Here is a 15,061-nt window from a genome sequence, read left to right on the forward strand (position 1 = left end):
TCTTCCTTCGTTTCCGAGTGGAGTGATTGATTTTGGCCGTCTTCTCCTTCAAATCGACCCCAACACTCATTTATGTCTCTCAGAAAGAGACTGAATATGGACGGTGTGGGTTCAACCACACTATCGGCTGCTTGGCTGAACCAGCCCAGGAAAAACGAGGTCTTACTTTAGTTTTGATAAAAATAAGTGGATACAGCAAAGTGAGCGTCTGACCCACAGCTGCAATTTACATGAATCCAGATGTGATTCATGATTCTGAAATGTAAAAATATCTGAGGACTGAAGGGGTGTAAATAGTTTCCTGGATGTTAAAAACTGCATATTTGCATCATTTCTTTGAGATTTTGGGATTCACTATGAGGACAGTGTGTGTTTGGGCAGATTGTTACTGTGGCAGGTGGGTTTGCTCCCACAGTCTGAGTGTAAGCTGGCCGAGATAAGATCCATTTTTGTTTTTGTTTCTCTGCTCTGAGTTTCCATAATGAGTTTTCTCTCATGTGATAAGAAAAAAGAAACAACGAACTTTTCGAGTTCCTGTGCACAGCAGGGATTCAGGTGATGTAACTGTGTTTACTCTGAGTTAAATATTGGCAGGAGCCAGGAGCTTATCAGTTTGCATCCTGTCATCAATTAACACGTGAAGGCCAGAACATCTGCATATTTGTGCAGGAAACGTTTACCTGAACAGGTGCGGTCAGACTGTTGTTCTGTATGAAACTGACTTTTACATGTGAATCACATTTTATTACGATCATCTGAGGATGCAGATGAGGAGCCGCGGCTGATGTGTGTTTCTGTCTGAGAGTGAAGAATCAGCATCTTGTTTTTCTGCCTTTGAATGATTTCAGCTCTTATCTTCTGAAGTGAAACAGAGTGAGTATTCATTCACACACAACAACGGCTTCATTCATAACACGAACACAGACGGACTTCATCACAGTTTTCATGTTTAATCAACCTGCTCGTAGCAAACTGACCATCCCCCGTCAGCTTTACTTATTACAGAACAAAAACATTTAGTGAAGGTAAGAGCAGCCTGTCAGGGCCTTTGTTAGTTTAACATGAATCATTAAGGATGTCCAACAGTCCACAGTTATATTCGTTTTAAAAAAACAAAACAAAAATGTACAAAAAGCTCTGAAAACTGTTTTTTTAACCTCTCAACACCATAAGCACTCCCAGGAACCCAGAGACTGGTATGACCTCCTAAAGGACCACACCTAGAACCTGCCTAATGTCCATATAAACTACATAAATCATCACTATAATCATCATAAGGACATCTAGAACATGGCCAGTAGAACTTCTAAATGAAAACAGGAACCTCTGCAATCTCCTGCAGGGTAGGGCTGGGCGATATGGCCTAAAATTCATATCGCGATATAATATGAAGCATGTGCGGTAACGATATATCACGATATATTCTTTTCTTCTGTATAGCGTGTTTTCCACACTTAAAATTCTTTAATTTTCTCAAAAATCGAGAGTTCCTTATGTATGAATTCTGGTTGTGCTTACTGACCTCGAACCGATTTTGGCTGCAGAAATCTGTTAAAAATGTTTTAGTACAACTTTGATAAGCTGCACTGTTTGATGGCTCGTCAGAGCATTACTGCTGCCGTAGTGAGGAGCTTCACGGAGTAATCTGGGCCCAAAACTCCGTCAGCTTCAGGTCCCAAAGTCAAACGAACACTGAGAGTTAAAAAGTGTCTAAATTCTTTCATTTTTAATTAAATGATCAGCGTTGCTGCTTTATCGGGTGTAACAATTAAGTTTAACATCCATGAAAACAGAATTTATTACATTTAACGGAGTTAGAAGTTAGCAGGAGGTTAGCTCACTAGTTTCCACCTAAACATTTCATACCATGTTCTGACTGAGATTTTTGAAACAAATTCAAACGTACAGCTCTGCTGTCACTTCCAACATAAATGAAGACAGAAACTAAACAGCAGTGACGTTTGTAGGGTTACTGAAGTTGGACTACCTGGTATATAATGTTGTGCTACGTGATTGCTAGCGACACAGCTATGTTAGCATAAACATAGTGAAGCTGGAGGATGAACGCCAACTTTTTTTCCACTCGATAAAAGTTAACGTGACGGATTCTGGTGGTTTGGGACAAATGCAGTCGCATAGCAGGATGCTATACACGGGCCAAACTTCAGTCAGGAGAACAACTGAGATTATTCATCCACAATACCAGGTTAGTTATTAACTCATTCACTGCCATTGACGTCTATAGACGTCAATTACGTTTTTCAATGGGAGGGGCTAGAATACAACCTCGGGCAGCTTGTCAGTGAATTTTATTTTTTCATATATTTGTAAATAAATTGTTTTGATAAAACATAACCTTTCTCAGTGTTATTTCTGTTTTATAGAAGTGAAAAACTATTTTATATGTTAGAGGTGTCACAAAGCAAGAAATATTAGTGTCAAAGACACTTTTCTGCTTGAAATGTATTTTTCACAAAAAGCTCGTTTTCTCCCTTTTGTTGGTCAAAACAGGCATTTTTGGTGGAACCCACCTCTCTTCTACAGCTGATTACTAAAGAATGGAAAATGGTAGAAACAAGCTTTTTTTTTTTGGATGATAGAAGAGAGTCTGTTCTTCATTTTGGTAGGTTCAGCGTTTATATGATCATAACACACAGTTTTCTGTGGCTCTTCAAAAATGAGTAAAAATGCTCAAAAACCCTGGCAGTGGGGAGTTACCTGATTTGTAAATGGCTGGCAGTGAATGAGTTAATATACTGCAACAACATGTGGATAGAACAGCTGCAGAGAATCCAACATTAATGAATCAATGTTACAGAAGTGGAGGAAGCGCAGTTTTTGGCTTTCCCCATATTTCAAATGTGCTTCATCTCTTTGCTGTGAATGATAATGGTTGTAGCCACTGCGATGCTTTCGACCAAAACAGCCGCAGCTTGATGACATCATCAACATGCGCTATCGCGATACAGTCAAAATCTCTATCGTTGGCCAAATTTATATCGTTTCTATCGTATATTGTTTATATCGCCCACCCCTACTACAGGGGACCCAAAAGTTATTCAAGTGCACCCTCACAGACGGGCATTCAAAAGACCTCTAGAACCTCTCTGCGATCTCCAGTCACACAACCACCATGAAGATTTCTAGAACACCCTCGCTCACCAGTTTAACTTTCCAGGGGATGAATAGAACCTCTTCAGTGACAACCACAACCTCTTAAAGTTCCCTCTTCACAGATAACCACTTAGGAGATGTCTCAAACCCCATCCAAAACTACACAAATCATTACTAGAACCAACATTAGCACGTCTGAAACATCCTCAGAGGCCAGCGCAGCGTTCTCAAGAAAAACTAGAATCTCTTCAACCTCCTAAAGAGTATGTAAGAGTCCCTTCACAGAAAAATACCTCATAGACCTGTAGAACATCACCTCACAACCACCTCGAGGATTTCAGAGACAAGCATGACCTCCTAAAGGATGACTAGAACCTCTTCGATGGCGACAAAACTTCCCTTAGCACCACAAAAGCCCACTTCACAGATAAATAGAACCTCCTAATAAACCTTTACAACCTTTAGTCATGACTAGACTCACATTAAGGACATGGAGGACATCCTCAGTAATGACTAGAGTTTCCTAAAGCTATTACCTGACAATAACTGTGGCTTCAGACCATCCAGGAAGTGAAGCTCTGAACACTAATTAGCATCTGTGTGTGTGGATGCAGTATTTATATAAGGATATGGGAAACAGCGACACAGAGTAGGTGTAACTAAGTAAAGGTTTTCAGTCTTTAATGCTTTTCTGTTGTTGTTTAGACGTAAACTGTACTGAGTCATCATCAGTACAACACAGAGCAGAACATGTAAAAACATGCAGAGGAAACAGCAGCTGATTGTCCGGTGGCTCATTCATACAGAGAGGCCGAGTCCATTCACGCTGTGAGCCGAGTGGGAGACGAGGGCTAAATGTTCCTGATTAACTCCTCTGATGCTGATTTAAATCAAACTGCTGTTTAAGCAGCGAGCTGCAAATTCCTCAAACACCCACAAACCCTGAAGACGAACAACAACAGCAGAAAGGAGACAGAGACGGACGGCTGCTGGACGGACGCAGAATCAAGAGTTTGTGTTGCTGAACGCTTTTTATCTGACCATCTGCATTACTTCCTGTCTCGGGCTTTGATGTTGCAGTGCACACTTTCAGGCCTGTTTACATCATTAGTACATTAACTTCCATTCATTTCCTGGACACTTATCCTTAAACCATAACCTAAACGAATCCGTCAAAAACAAATAACTCGACTGACCACAGCGACGCATCTGCTTCAGCAGTTTAAACTAAAAGTCACGTTTCCAGCTGAAACCGGTCACACTACAGTACCAATGGTGTCCATCACAACAATGATATCCTAACAACATTATGCAGCAATTACATCCAACCAGGAAGCAGTTTGTCCAGCGTTGTCCAATCAGGGGGCAGTCGCTGGAACCACAGAGCTCGTTCAGGTTCTGATACCCGATAATTGACTGTCGTTGGGCATTAGATCATCTACACTTACATAAACCTGCTTACAGCGCTGCGAAAAAACATTTTTACTGTTTCTTTTTTTGTTATTTGTCACTTTTGTTTCTCAGGTCATCAAATAAAATGTAATATTAGACGACCATAACCTGAATCACTTTGTCACAATTAATTCAATTCAGTTTTATTTATACGGCGCCGAATCACAACAGCAGTCACCTCGAGGTGCTTTATAGTGTAAGGTAGACCCTACAATAATACATACGTGGTATGTTTTAACATAGGTGAGGTAGTTTTCCTAATAACTTAGTTCATCATTTAAAAACTGTGAAAGAAGCTCCCACAGAGGCTGAACATGCAGTTCCTGTAACGTCCAGCAGGGGCACCAGCAGTGAGGCAGTCCCACAGACGTCCACATTATAATCTGACAGCAGAAATAAACATGTTTACAGCCTGATACACAAACTGCTTGGCCCTGTGTTGCTGAGCTGATCGCTGTCTGTGAGGCTTCACCACCACTAATCGTTTCACAACATGGAAGCAACCGAAACGCTATGAAAAGTCCCAGAAACCCATGGGTGAAGTCACATGGTTACGTCCGTGTTTTTTCTGTAGAAAACATCATTTTTATTCTGTAAGGGAGAACGTGTCACAATCCATCCTCCTGTTGCTGTGGAGTCTTTATCACACCAGTGGTATGTTAGCAACGCAACTATCAGAAATACCCATCTGTCCTCGTCTATCCTCCTTCCTCCACCTCATCATCATCACTTCCTCCTCCTCCTCCCGCTGCTGCTCTCTGGAGACTGAGCTAATAGACTGTTTAGATTTTCTGTGTGTTTGTGTCTTTAAAGTATCCACACCAACAATTTTAACATTTTTCTGCCATTAAGTCAGATTGTTTCCTGACCTCATGTGCTAATCGCTGGCTAAAAGGAGTATTCTGATGTTTCCCAGCTCCTCCTGGTAGCGCTCAGTCTGAGGTACAAGACCTACTCAAAATTTATAGAAAAAAACTTTAAATTAGCTCTGAAAACAGGAAATAGATTTTACTTGTTTCCCATAAATCATCCCATGACCTGGTGACCTCTTGGGGGGGCTGACCCTATTTTAAAAACCATCATCTACTATATATAACGTAGATAAAACAGCCCCAATGGGGACATGCTGCTGATGCATTTTACTGCAACACCTGTAGTTACACGAAGCTGAACATACTTTAGTTTCTCATTTACACGTTGGACATGTTGCTGAGTATTTTTACCTCGTTAAATGTGGTACGGTTACTTCAGGGAGTTATCTAGATACACTGATCTCTCAAATCACTTTGGTTTGCTCTAATCAGAGTTACTTGTTGTTACAAACAACAATAAAAATGCAAAGTGGCTACAGGTCCCAGTTAGCAGCAGGTTAGTGGGGAGGTGGTCAGCCTCCAGCTGGAAGCGGGTCAGTTTGAGGAAACAGCAGCGCAGTAATGTAAATGTTTCTGCTCTCTTGCCAGCCAGATTAAAGAAAGCTGCTCCACACCCTGCTGCACACATGTTTGTACTTCTGTGATTGTGAGGACCTTCTGAGGCCTTTCACGGCCCCCTAACCTAAACCTCTTTTTAACATGAACCCTTAAACTAAATCCAAACCCACAAACGGGCCTTTAAGAGTCTGTCCTCACAACACAGAAGGGTCCTTAAAAAGTCAATAAATACATAGGTCCCCACAAAGATAGCTGTGCAAGTACCCACACACAGGCGGTGAGGAGAAATCCTGTCTTTCAGATAATTTTAGGGTTTGGTTTTCATGGTAAAGTAACTTAAATCACTTTCAGCTTTTTCTAAACTTTTCAGCTGGAGCCAGTTATAGCAGCATCATGGCCCTTTTCCTTCTGTCAACACTTCCTTTGATTTAAAGCTGCTTTGGCCACAAATACATACATGCTCATATACAAAGTGTTTCTCACATGATACAGAAGATAAATTAAACTGTTAGAGAACAGCATGGCTTTTTGCTGTTTATTTATACCGATTTTAATGAATGAATTTAAACTATCTAATCAACCAGTCATTTGAAATCAAGTCTATTACCACCATCTAAATATTTTATACACAATACAACACAAGCCTAAGGTTAGTTTGATTTGTTCATAACTACAAACGTAAAACATCCCAAAATAATAAATATAGTACAACTTATATCAACTCACACCTGACCTCTAGTGGTCACATGAGTCAGCAGCCAAAATATCAGCGTATATATATTAATATGATAGACAAACATGGAAATAAACATAAAAACTGCATATCAGGTAATGCTAGCTAGCTCAGATACTTGCTAATAAGTAACATCCAGTCAGAATCCCTAACTTTCTCTTACTGGATTGGTCTGTTACTACAGTGACCTCACAGCAGCAGTATTATTGGTCTGATGATGTCATTAAAATGCTCCGAAAGGCTCCAACAGCACAAACACGGTCCAAAAGTCCAGTTCAGGTGACGCTAGCAGACAGCTAGCAGCTACAGCCACCTGCGTCACCATCCACCTGTCAGTCAAAGAGGCCACGCCCCTATGAATGCAAACCTTAAACCTTTTACAGGTGACCTATACAACCCACCACAAATATACCTACAGAGACCGAACAGTTTACATCGGGCTGTAAAAGTGTTTATTACTGCTGTAAAGTTTTAACATGGGAGTCTATAGGGACCGACTCGCTGCTGCCCCCGGTGGAAACTGGAGGAACTGCAAGTTTTGGCCCTGGTAATTGCTGAGTGCTTTGTTAGTACTTTATTACAATTAGTTTTAACATTTTTTTTCCACGTGATATGAAAGACAAAAGAGTACGTGGATGTTAAACACATTAAAGGAAAGTTTCAAAGTAAATCTCCATTTGTAATCAGATTACATCTGAAACATGCATGCTGTGTATGATTTCATACATGTGAAACATTTTTAAATATAAAAAACAAATATCAGGTAACGTCAGGTTTCATGTGTGGATGAGTTTTATGCCTCTGTCGTTATTCCTGAAACATCTGTAAGACTTGTTGTGGGTCACGGTACCTTTCTGTTTGTCCATGTCGGTCGTCTCAGTGTCTGCTGATCCTCAGGCTCATATCTCTGCTAAAGAATCCAACATCAAACGGCAAACAGATTTCCTCCTGTTTCCTCCTCCCTGAACTCCCTCTATCTGCTCTGTGAGAAGCAGTTTGAGTTCTGCCAGGCGAGTCTGTCTGAACGCGTCTGTGACCTCAGCACAGGAGGGAGGAGAGAGAGGGCGAGCCAGTGCTCTCATTATGCACGGGCATGCACAGAGAAACCTTAAATACAAAGTCACTTTAACAATGTGCCCACTGTTATCATCCAGTACACAAACACATTTAGAAAATACACAAGAAGAAAAATATCTGCTAACATTCTGGCTTTAAGGGTTTCTTCAGTGATGCTCCACAAACTAAAGTAATAATAATAACAATAATAATAATAATAATAATAATAATTCCACAGCTATCAGAAAATCGAGGGAGAGCAGCTGGATTACAAAATTACTCAGGCCTCTTTTTATTTAGAAATATAAGTTATTCTTCTACTTGAGAATATCCTGTAATTTACTTATATTAAACCAAGTTTATGTTTTCAATAAATATAATGTATGTTTTCATTTGTCCAACTGTATCGACAAAATCCATCCTCTGCTGCTTCCGCTTGTCAGGGTCCCGGGGGTGGTAGAGCCTATCCCAGCTGTTGTAGGCCGAGAGGCAGGACACAAACTGGAGTGGACACCAGTCGTCACGGGGCTAACACAAAGAGAAAGACAACCATTCACACCTATGGGCAATTTAGTGTTTCCACCTAACCCCACTAACTGCATGTCTTTGGAATGTGGGAGGAAGCTGGAGTACCTGGACAGAACATGCAAACTCCACACAAAAAGACCCCAGCCTGATGGTGGAGCCTAATTCAGGACCTTCTTGCAACATTAGAAGCTCATTTATTTCAGTCAAACATTTTCAAAATAACTACATATGACCTCTGTGAACCCCATTAGGAGTTAAAGGGTAAAGGAACCCTTCTGTTTCTGACTGCAAACCTGCAGACAATCGTCACATTTTTCAGTGTTTTTCATTGTCGCAGTAATTTGGTAACATATATCTATAGAAACAAGAGCTTCTATTAACTAATTTGGGTCACTTTAAAAAAATAAGAAAGAAAGAAAGAAAGAAAGAAAGAAAGAAAGAAAGAAAGAAAGAAAGAAAGAAAGAAAGAAAGAAAGAAAGAAAGAAAGAAAGATGTAAATAAATAAAGTTACAAACGGGACGGTTGGGTGTGTCTAAATCCCCTTCTCGTCCGCTGGGCGGCAGTAGGAAGCTGTAAGTCTCGCGATACTACCTCTTTTCTCCTTGATGAGGAAGAGTCGCGGAAGAGGTAGAAGATTTTCCTGACGGCTCAGCAAGCGACCCATCAAGTTAGATAAAACTACCCGGCGAACCAGCGTTTTAAGCAGCTTTACAGGTCGGATAGACACCCGGACTGAAGGTAAAACACAGCGACGTGTAACGCCTCCTGTCTGATTGGTTTATTATTCGGTTGTTTTTACTGTAAAAGCTTCAGAAAGTGACCTCCTGCCGTTAGCGTTTAGCTGTTAGCAAGGCGTAGACAGCAGTGCAGCTGTTAGCCACTTAGCTCCAGGAGTGGAGCTCCAGGGGGGCTCGGGGGACTCCTCGGGGGGTTCCTGTGGTTGAGCCGTCAGCGTTTCATACGTGTGATGAGGATGAAAGCTTCCTCTCCGCGGGGCTGTCACGGTGTTTAAAGCTAACGCTGGGCTCGGCGTTAGCTTCTGCTAGCTCAGCCGGCTGCTTCCTTCTCTGAGCTGTTTGTGTCTCACTCGGTGTGTTTGGAGGCTCAGACCGAGCTCCGAGGATCACTGTGACCGGGCTCAGACCGAGGGTGGAGCCCCGTGTTTGAGCTCAGGTTCTCGGTTTAAACCAAACACATTTCTTTGTTTTCTCTCCGCAGGATCACGATGACAGCCGCACCTTACAACTACTCCTACATCTTCAAATACATCATCATCGGTGAGTGACCCGAGCTCCAGCTCCTGTGTTTACTCCCGCAGCTCTGCCAGAGCAGCTTTGCATGAGTCCGTTTATAATAACCGTTCTGTATCCGTGATCGCTGCCCCTCACATCAGTAAACTCCCTCCTTCTAGACTAAGCTTGCAGAAGTGCAGAACCTGGCGCTGGTAAATGTGGAGTGTCTGCAGCGGGTGCAGATATTAAATAAAGACGATGTTGAGCTGTGACTCATGCAGCGCTGCTCTGGTAAAGTCCAGGAGTGAAACTGGACGGTGAATGAGCAGGAACACTTCAATCACGGGGAGTAAAAACGCTTCATCCGGGTGTTTCCTGATCACTGTCATCCTTGGTGGCCGACCTCACCTGTGTTTGTCTGTCTGCAGGTGATATGGGAGTCGGGAAGTCGTGTCTGCTGCATCAGTTCACAGAGAAGAAGTGTGAGTGCTGCTTTTCTTCTTCTCTTTGTTTACTGAAGTTTAAGAATAGAATAGAATAGAATAGGCTTTTATTGTTATTATACATGTATGATGAAATTGTGAGTTATGGATATTTAAAATTTACCACCACTGTTTGGGTATGAGGGGCAAAGTGGTACAGCCTGTGTTTCTAGGTCTTTTATTTTGAAAGGCAAGCAGTGGAAAATCAGTTCAGGCTGACTTTTAGAGTCTTTTTTCTAATAATGTCAAGTTTGTTGATTAGGAATCCGTCTTAGCTGTTTAACAGCACGGCTCTAGTTTATCATATAAATATCTTAATAATGATCAAGTGTTAAGTTCGGGCTTCATAAATATCGATTTATGTTTTTTTTTTCTTCATTTTGATGTAACCGTAAACCTCCAACTTTGGAAACATTTAACAGGATTTCTTTGAATTGATGAACAATGTAAATAGATTAGCTTTTAGCATTCAGTTTGTTATGCTAGGAAAAAAACAAAAAGCGACTCGTGTGTTTGATTCTATCTGGATGGTTTCATGAAATTCATTCTGATAACAGATTTCGTGTGTTTGTGCCTGAGACAGCGACAAACACAAACATTTTTACCTTTACTTACCTGTTGGTGACCACTGCCCGTCCAATTCCTGTGTGTGTGTGTGTGTGTGTGTGTGTGTGTGTGTGTGTGTGTGTGTGTGTGTGTGTGTGCGCTGCAGTCATGGCAGACTGTCCTCACACCATCGGGGTGGAGTTCGGGACGAGGATCATGGAGGTTCACGGGCAGAAGGTGAAGCTGCAGATATGGGACACGGCGGGTCAGGAGCGGTTCAGGGCCGTCACCAGGTCCTACTACAGGGGGGCCGCCGGGGCCCTCATGGTCTACGACATCACCAGGTACCTAGGCAGGCGAGGGTGGATGGAGGAGGAGAAATCTGTGTCCTGTTTACTTAAAGGGACAGTTCACCATAAATGTAAAACTCTGGTTGCTCCGTCCTGTCGAGCTGCTAATTCAGCACTTTGTTGTTTGAGATCACAAACTGATAAAAAGACAAAAACCAACAAAACAAATCAGATATGCAGTGAAGATCATTTCATACAAAACATACACGAAATGAATGTAAGTTTCTGTCCTAGTAGAAAAAGTCGAACCATTAGATGAATAATAAATGATGAAGGTGTATGTAAAGTCATGTTAGATTAAATACGTCAGTTAAAACAAAGTAAACTGATAAAAATGGAAGTGATCCACAGACGCTCCGGTGAGCGGCTTCACGTCAGAACTATTTTCTTTCTACAGTCTACATCCACCAGCTATATCACTGTGCAGGAGGAAGTGTGCACTGAGGCATGAGGAACTGAGCATTATCTCTGTGCTCAGCTTTTTTTGTTTTGGTGGATCTGAAACATCCTTGAAAGAGTAGTTGTCAAACAGCTAACAGATCATCTGCAGAGGTTTATTTGAAGAGTTTCAGTCAGGTTTCAGAGCTCATCACAGCACAGAAACAGCTTTAGTGAAGGTTACAAATGATCTTCTTATGGCCTCTGACAGTGGACTCATCTCTGTGCTTGTCCTGCTAGACCTCAGTGCAGCGTTCGATACTGTCGACCATAATATCCTATTAGAGCGATTAGAACATGCTGTAGGTATTACAGGTACTGCACTGCAGTGGTTTGTATCATATCTATCTAATAGACTCCAGTTTGTGCATGTAAATGGAGAGTCCTCTTCACACACTGAGGTTAATTATGGAGTTCCACAGGGTTCAGTGCTAGGACCAATTCTGTTTACATTATACATGCTTCCCTTAGGCAGCATCATTAGAAGACATAGCATACATTTACACTGCTATGCAGATGACACCCAGCTCTATCTGTCCATGTATTTAAAAGTAGAATGGGAGGCAGAGCCTTCAGTTTTCAGGCCCCTCTTCTGTGGAACCAGCTTCCAGTTTGGATTCAGGAGACAGACACTATCTCTACTTTCAAGATTAGGCTTCAAACTTTCCCTTTTGCTAAAGCATATAGTTAGGGCTGGACCAGGTGACCCTGAATCCTCCCTTAGTTATGCTGCAATAGGTGTAGGCTGCCGGGGGATTCCCATGATGCATTGGGTGTTTCCTTTCCAGTCACCTTTCTCACTCACTATGTATTAATAGACCTCTCTGCATTGAATCATATCTGTTATTAACCTCTGTCTCTCTTCCACAGCATGTCTTTATCCTGTCTTCCTTCTCTCACCCCAACCAATCACAGCAGATGGCCCCGCCCCTCCCTGAGCCTGGTTCTGCTGGAGGTTTCTTCCTGTTAAAAGGGAGTTTTTCCTTCCCACTGTCACCAAAGTGCTGCTCATAGGGGGTCATATGATTGTTGGGTTTTTCTCTGTGTGTATTATTGTAGGATCAACCTTAAAACATTAATCGCCCTGAAGCCACTTTTGAATGTAGACGTGAGAAAGGAAAAAGTTCCTGCATGAGTGAATTTTCTGTGGATCACACTCATGTGTGATGCAGGGTGTAGACTGTCCCTTTAAAAGTAGTGTTATGTTTCATGTGATGAGGTTGTTGATGGAGGCCTCCACCTGCTCTTGGCTGATGGTGGGCGGTAATTTTTAAATCTTAGAGAGTGACTTGAAAGCAGCAGGTCGACCAAGAACCGGTTCCTTTGTAGGATTCTCATCCAGACTAAATATTTGCCAGGCGGTGACTCTGATGGCGCCCTGACAGTCGATGCTGCTGTGGACTAAATGTCAGACAAACGTTCAGAGAGTGTATTGACTTTGTTATTTTTGTGTGTTCAGGAGAAGTACCTACAATCACCTGAGCAGCTGGCTGACGGACGCCAGGAACCTGACCAACCCAAACACGGTGAGTGCGCCCACGCAGACTTCTGTGGCGACTCTTTTAAATCTTCTTTTCAGGCAGGAGAGAGAGAATGATTTCAAAATGGAGTCTGAAGGTGAAAGTGACCCAGAGCTGCGGTGCGTAAACAGACTTGGCTGGACCGCAGCTACAAGTAAACAGTTATTACATCCCTGCTCACGTTTATGGCAGTAACCCCGTGCAGCTAACAAACACCTGTTAAGCTGCTGTGCACGAAACATCCTTTAACCTGTGACGCGCTGAAGAGTCGCTGCTCAGTCTGCGTGTCTCCGTGTCGTAGGTGATCATTCTGATCGGCAACAAGGCCGACCTGGAGGCTCAGAGAGACGTGACGTACGAGGAGGCCAAACAGTTTGCCGAGGAGAACGGTGAGACGCTCGCACGATCAGATAAACGCTCAGCAGCAGACGGAGACTCGCTGATTCCTCTGATTTCTGCTTCCTGTTTCTCAGGTTTGCTGTTTCTGGAGGCCAGTGCCAAGACGTAAGTACGGCGTGTTAGAGAGGAAGCTCGTAGTGGCTCGATGGTTACGATTCATTCAGAAACCCGTTCACACCACAGAACGGTGAAGTGCATGAACACGTGTTTCTGGGTCTTTGTGATGACCGATGTTTTAATAAGTCCTGACGAGTTTGGCCTCTGCTTCTTCTGCAGAGGCGAGAACGTGGAGGAGGCCTTCCTGGAGGCAGCGAAGAGGATCTACCAGAACATTCAAGATGGCAGCCTGGACCTGAACGCCGCCGAGTCGGGAGTCCAGCACAAACCTTCGACACTGCAGGGGGGGCGCCCCAACCCCGACAACCAGCCAGCAAAGGAAGGCTGCAGCTGTTAACCTTGAACAGAAAGTACGAACGCATCGAACAGACCGACACACGGACTCCGCCGGGCACTAACACTCACACCCAGAACCAGTCCACACTCATCATCGGCGCTGTCCACCCGCCGTTTTCTAATCCAAAGCAAGATTCAACAATCCTCCATCCGTTCGAGACTTTACCAACTCTGACCCGATCCTGAAAACCAAATCTAGAAGCACATCTCTGCAGCGTGAACTGGCTCAGAAAGGCTCCCAGATCAGGACCAACCGAGGCGGCGACCTCATCCAAAACCAGTCTGAGCACAGACCTGTGTCAATCTGGCCTTTGTAAACCACAACGCTTTAATCTCAAAACCAGAGAACTCCCCTAAACTGGGCCGCTCTCCCCACCGCGTCTCCATCGAGGATGCTTCAGCTCACACGCATTAAAAACCTCCTGCAGACTCGATCAGGATCATCGTGAGTACGCCACATTTGGTTTTCCATAAAATTCGGGCTTCCTTATCAACAAACCAATCAGCGCCATTGATCAGACCGACCCAGACAAACCGCCGCAGCAGGACGTGACGGTGAACGCTGGCAATCACGGAGGACTCCTGTCAGTCAGCTACGGCGGGCCGGCGTGCGGCCTGGACTGTGCAGAGTCCAGAGTAGGGTCGACTGAATCCGGACTAAAGTGAAGGTTTCACAGATTTAGCATCTTTCGTTTTTTCTCCCATAAGTAAAATGTTTAAATTCAGACAAACAAAACCAAATTGGGACAAAATGAAATTCAAAATAAGCAGACTCGCTGCTCTCAGTCCGAGTCCAGGTTCCCAATTCTGATTTACGTTCAAACTCCATCCCTCGGTTGGCTCTGCCTGGATGTCTCGGCTCACCCGGGATGTTCAGCTCTCTGCAGGGAAATGTTGTGAGCTTGTAGACTGAACCGGAGCGCAGGCCAGCGGACGTCTGTCACCTTCAGAACCAAAGAGGACACCTGAGCGCTGTGAAGCTGGAAGCTGACTGAAGGAGCCTCTGAGCTCCTGCAGAAATCCACCTCTGTTATTTTAGGAAGCAGAAGCTGAGAGAGCAACGAGAAAGGAGCACCCCAACCATCGAGTCGTGACGGCGTTTTAGCTTTTATTGCCTCTTTTTGTCTGCACGAAGCCAGTACAGCTGCCAGGTTTTGTTTTTTCACCACTGCTGTGTAGTATGAAAGTCATTTGAATGCATCGTCTGAATGCATGAAAATTACTGCAAGTTCCCATCTCCCAGCTCCAAGGGAGGAAAATAGTGACAGGAAAGAGGTCGGAAGGTCGGTTAGGAACCATCGGATGAGACAGTCTGCGCCTGCAGCTC

At 43.4% G+C, this 15,061-nt stretch overlaps 2 protein-coding genes across 2 annotated transcripts in view; one reads left to right on the forward strand and one right to left on the reverse strand.

The window, feature by feature from the left end:
- The window catches only part of LOC146563222 (actin filament-associated protein 1-like 2), a 24,762-nt gene extending 15,034 nt beyond the window's left edge, over nucleotides 1-9,728 (reverse strand). The window contains exons 1-2 of the mRNA XM_085295674.1: nucleotides 8,830-9,728; nucleotides 7,580-8,313 (exon numbers count right to left, since the gene is read on the reverse strand). Coding sequence (XP_085151800.1) covers nucleotides 7,580-7,595 — 16 coding nt within the window. The 5' untranslated portion in view covers nucleotides 7,596-8,313; nucleotides 8,830-9,728. The remainder of the gene's footprint in view (nucleotides 1-7,579; nucleotides 8,314-8,829) is intronic.
- LOC146563223 (ras-related protein Rab-14-like) lies at nucleotides 8,897-13,877 on the forward strand. Its single transcript, XM_085295685.1, has 8 exons — nucleotides 8,897-9,052; nucleotides 9,533-9,591; nucleotides 9,975-10,028; nucleotides 10,741-10,918; nucleotides 12,822-12,888; nucleotides 13,184-13,271; nucleotides 13,356-13,386; nucleotides 13,558-13,877. The coding sequence occupies exons 2-8, from the start codon at nucleotides 9,540-9,542 to the stop codon at nucleotides 13,733-13,735; spliced, it is 648 nt and encodes a 215-aa protein (XP_085151811.1). The 5' UTR covers nucleotides 8,897-9,052; nucleotides 9,533-9,539; the 3' UTR covers nucleotides 13,736-13,877.
- Nucleotides 13,878-15,061: the final 1,184 nt, after the last annotated feature.

Source organism: Mchenga conophoros, linkage group LG12 (genome assembly GCF_057382185.1).
Source record: "Mchenga conophoros isolate Kocher_MC1m ecotype Shallow Benthic linkage group LG12, M_conophoros_male_GT1.1, whole genome shotgun sequence".
Classification (NCBI taxonomy): domain Eukaryota; kingdom Metazoa; phylum Chordata; class Actinopteri; order Cichliformes; family Cichlidae; genus Mchenga; species Mchenga conophoros.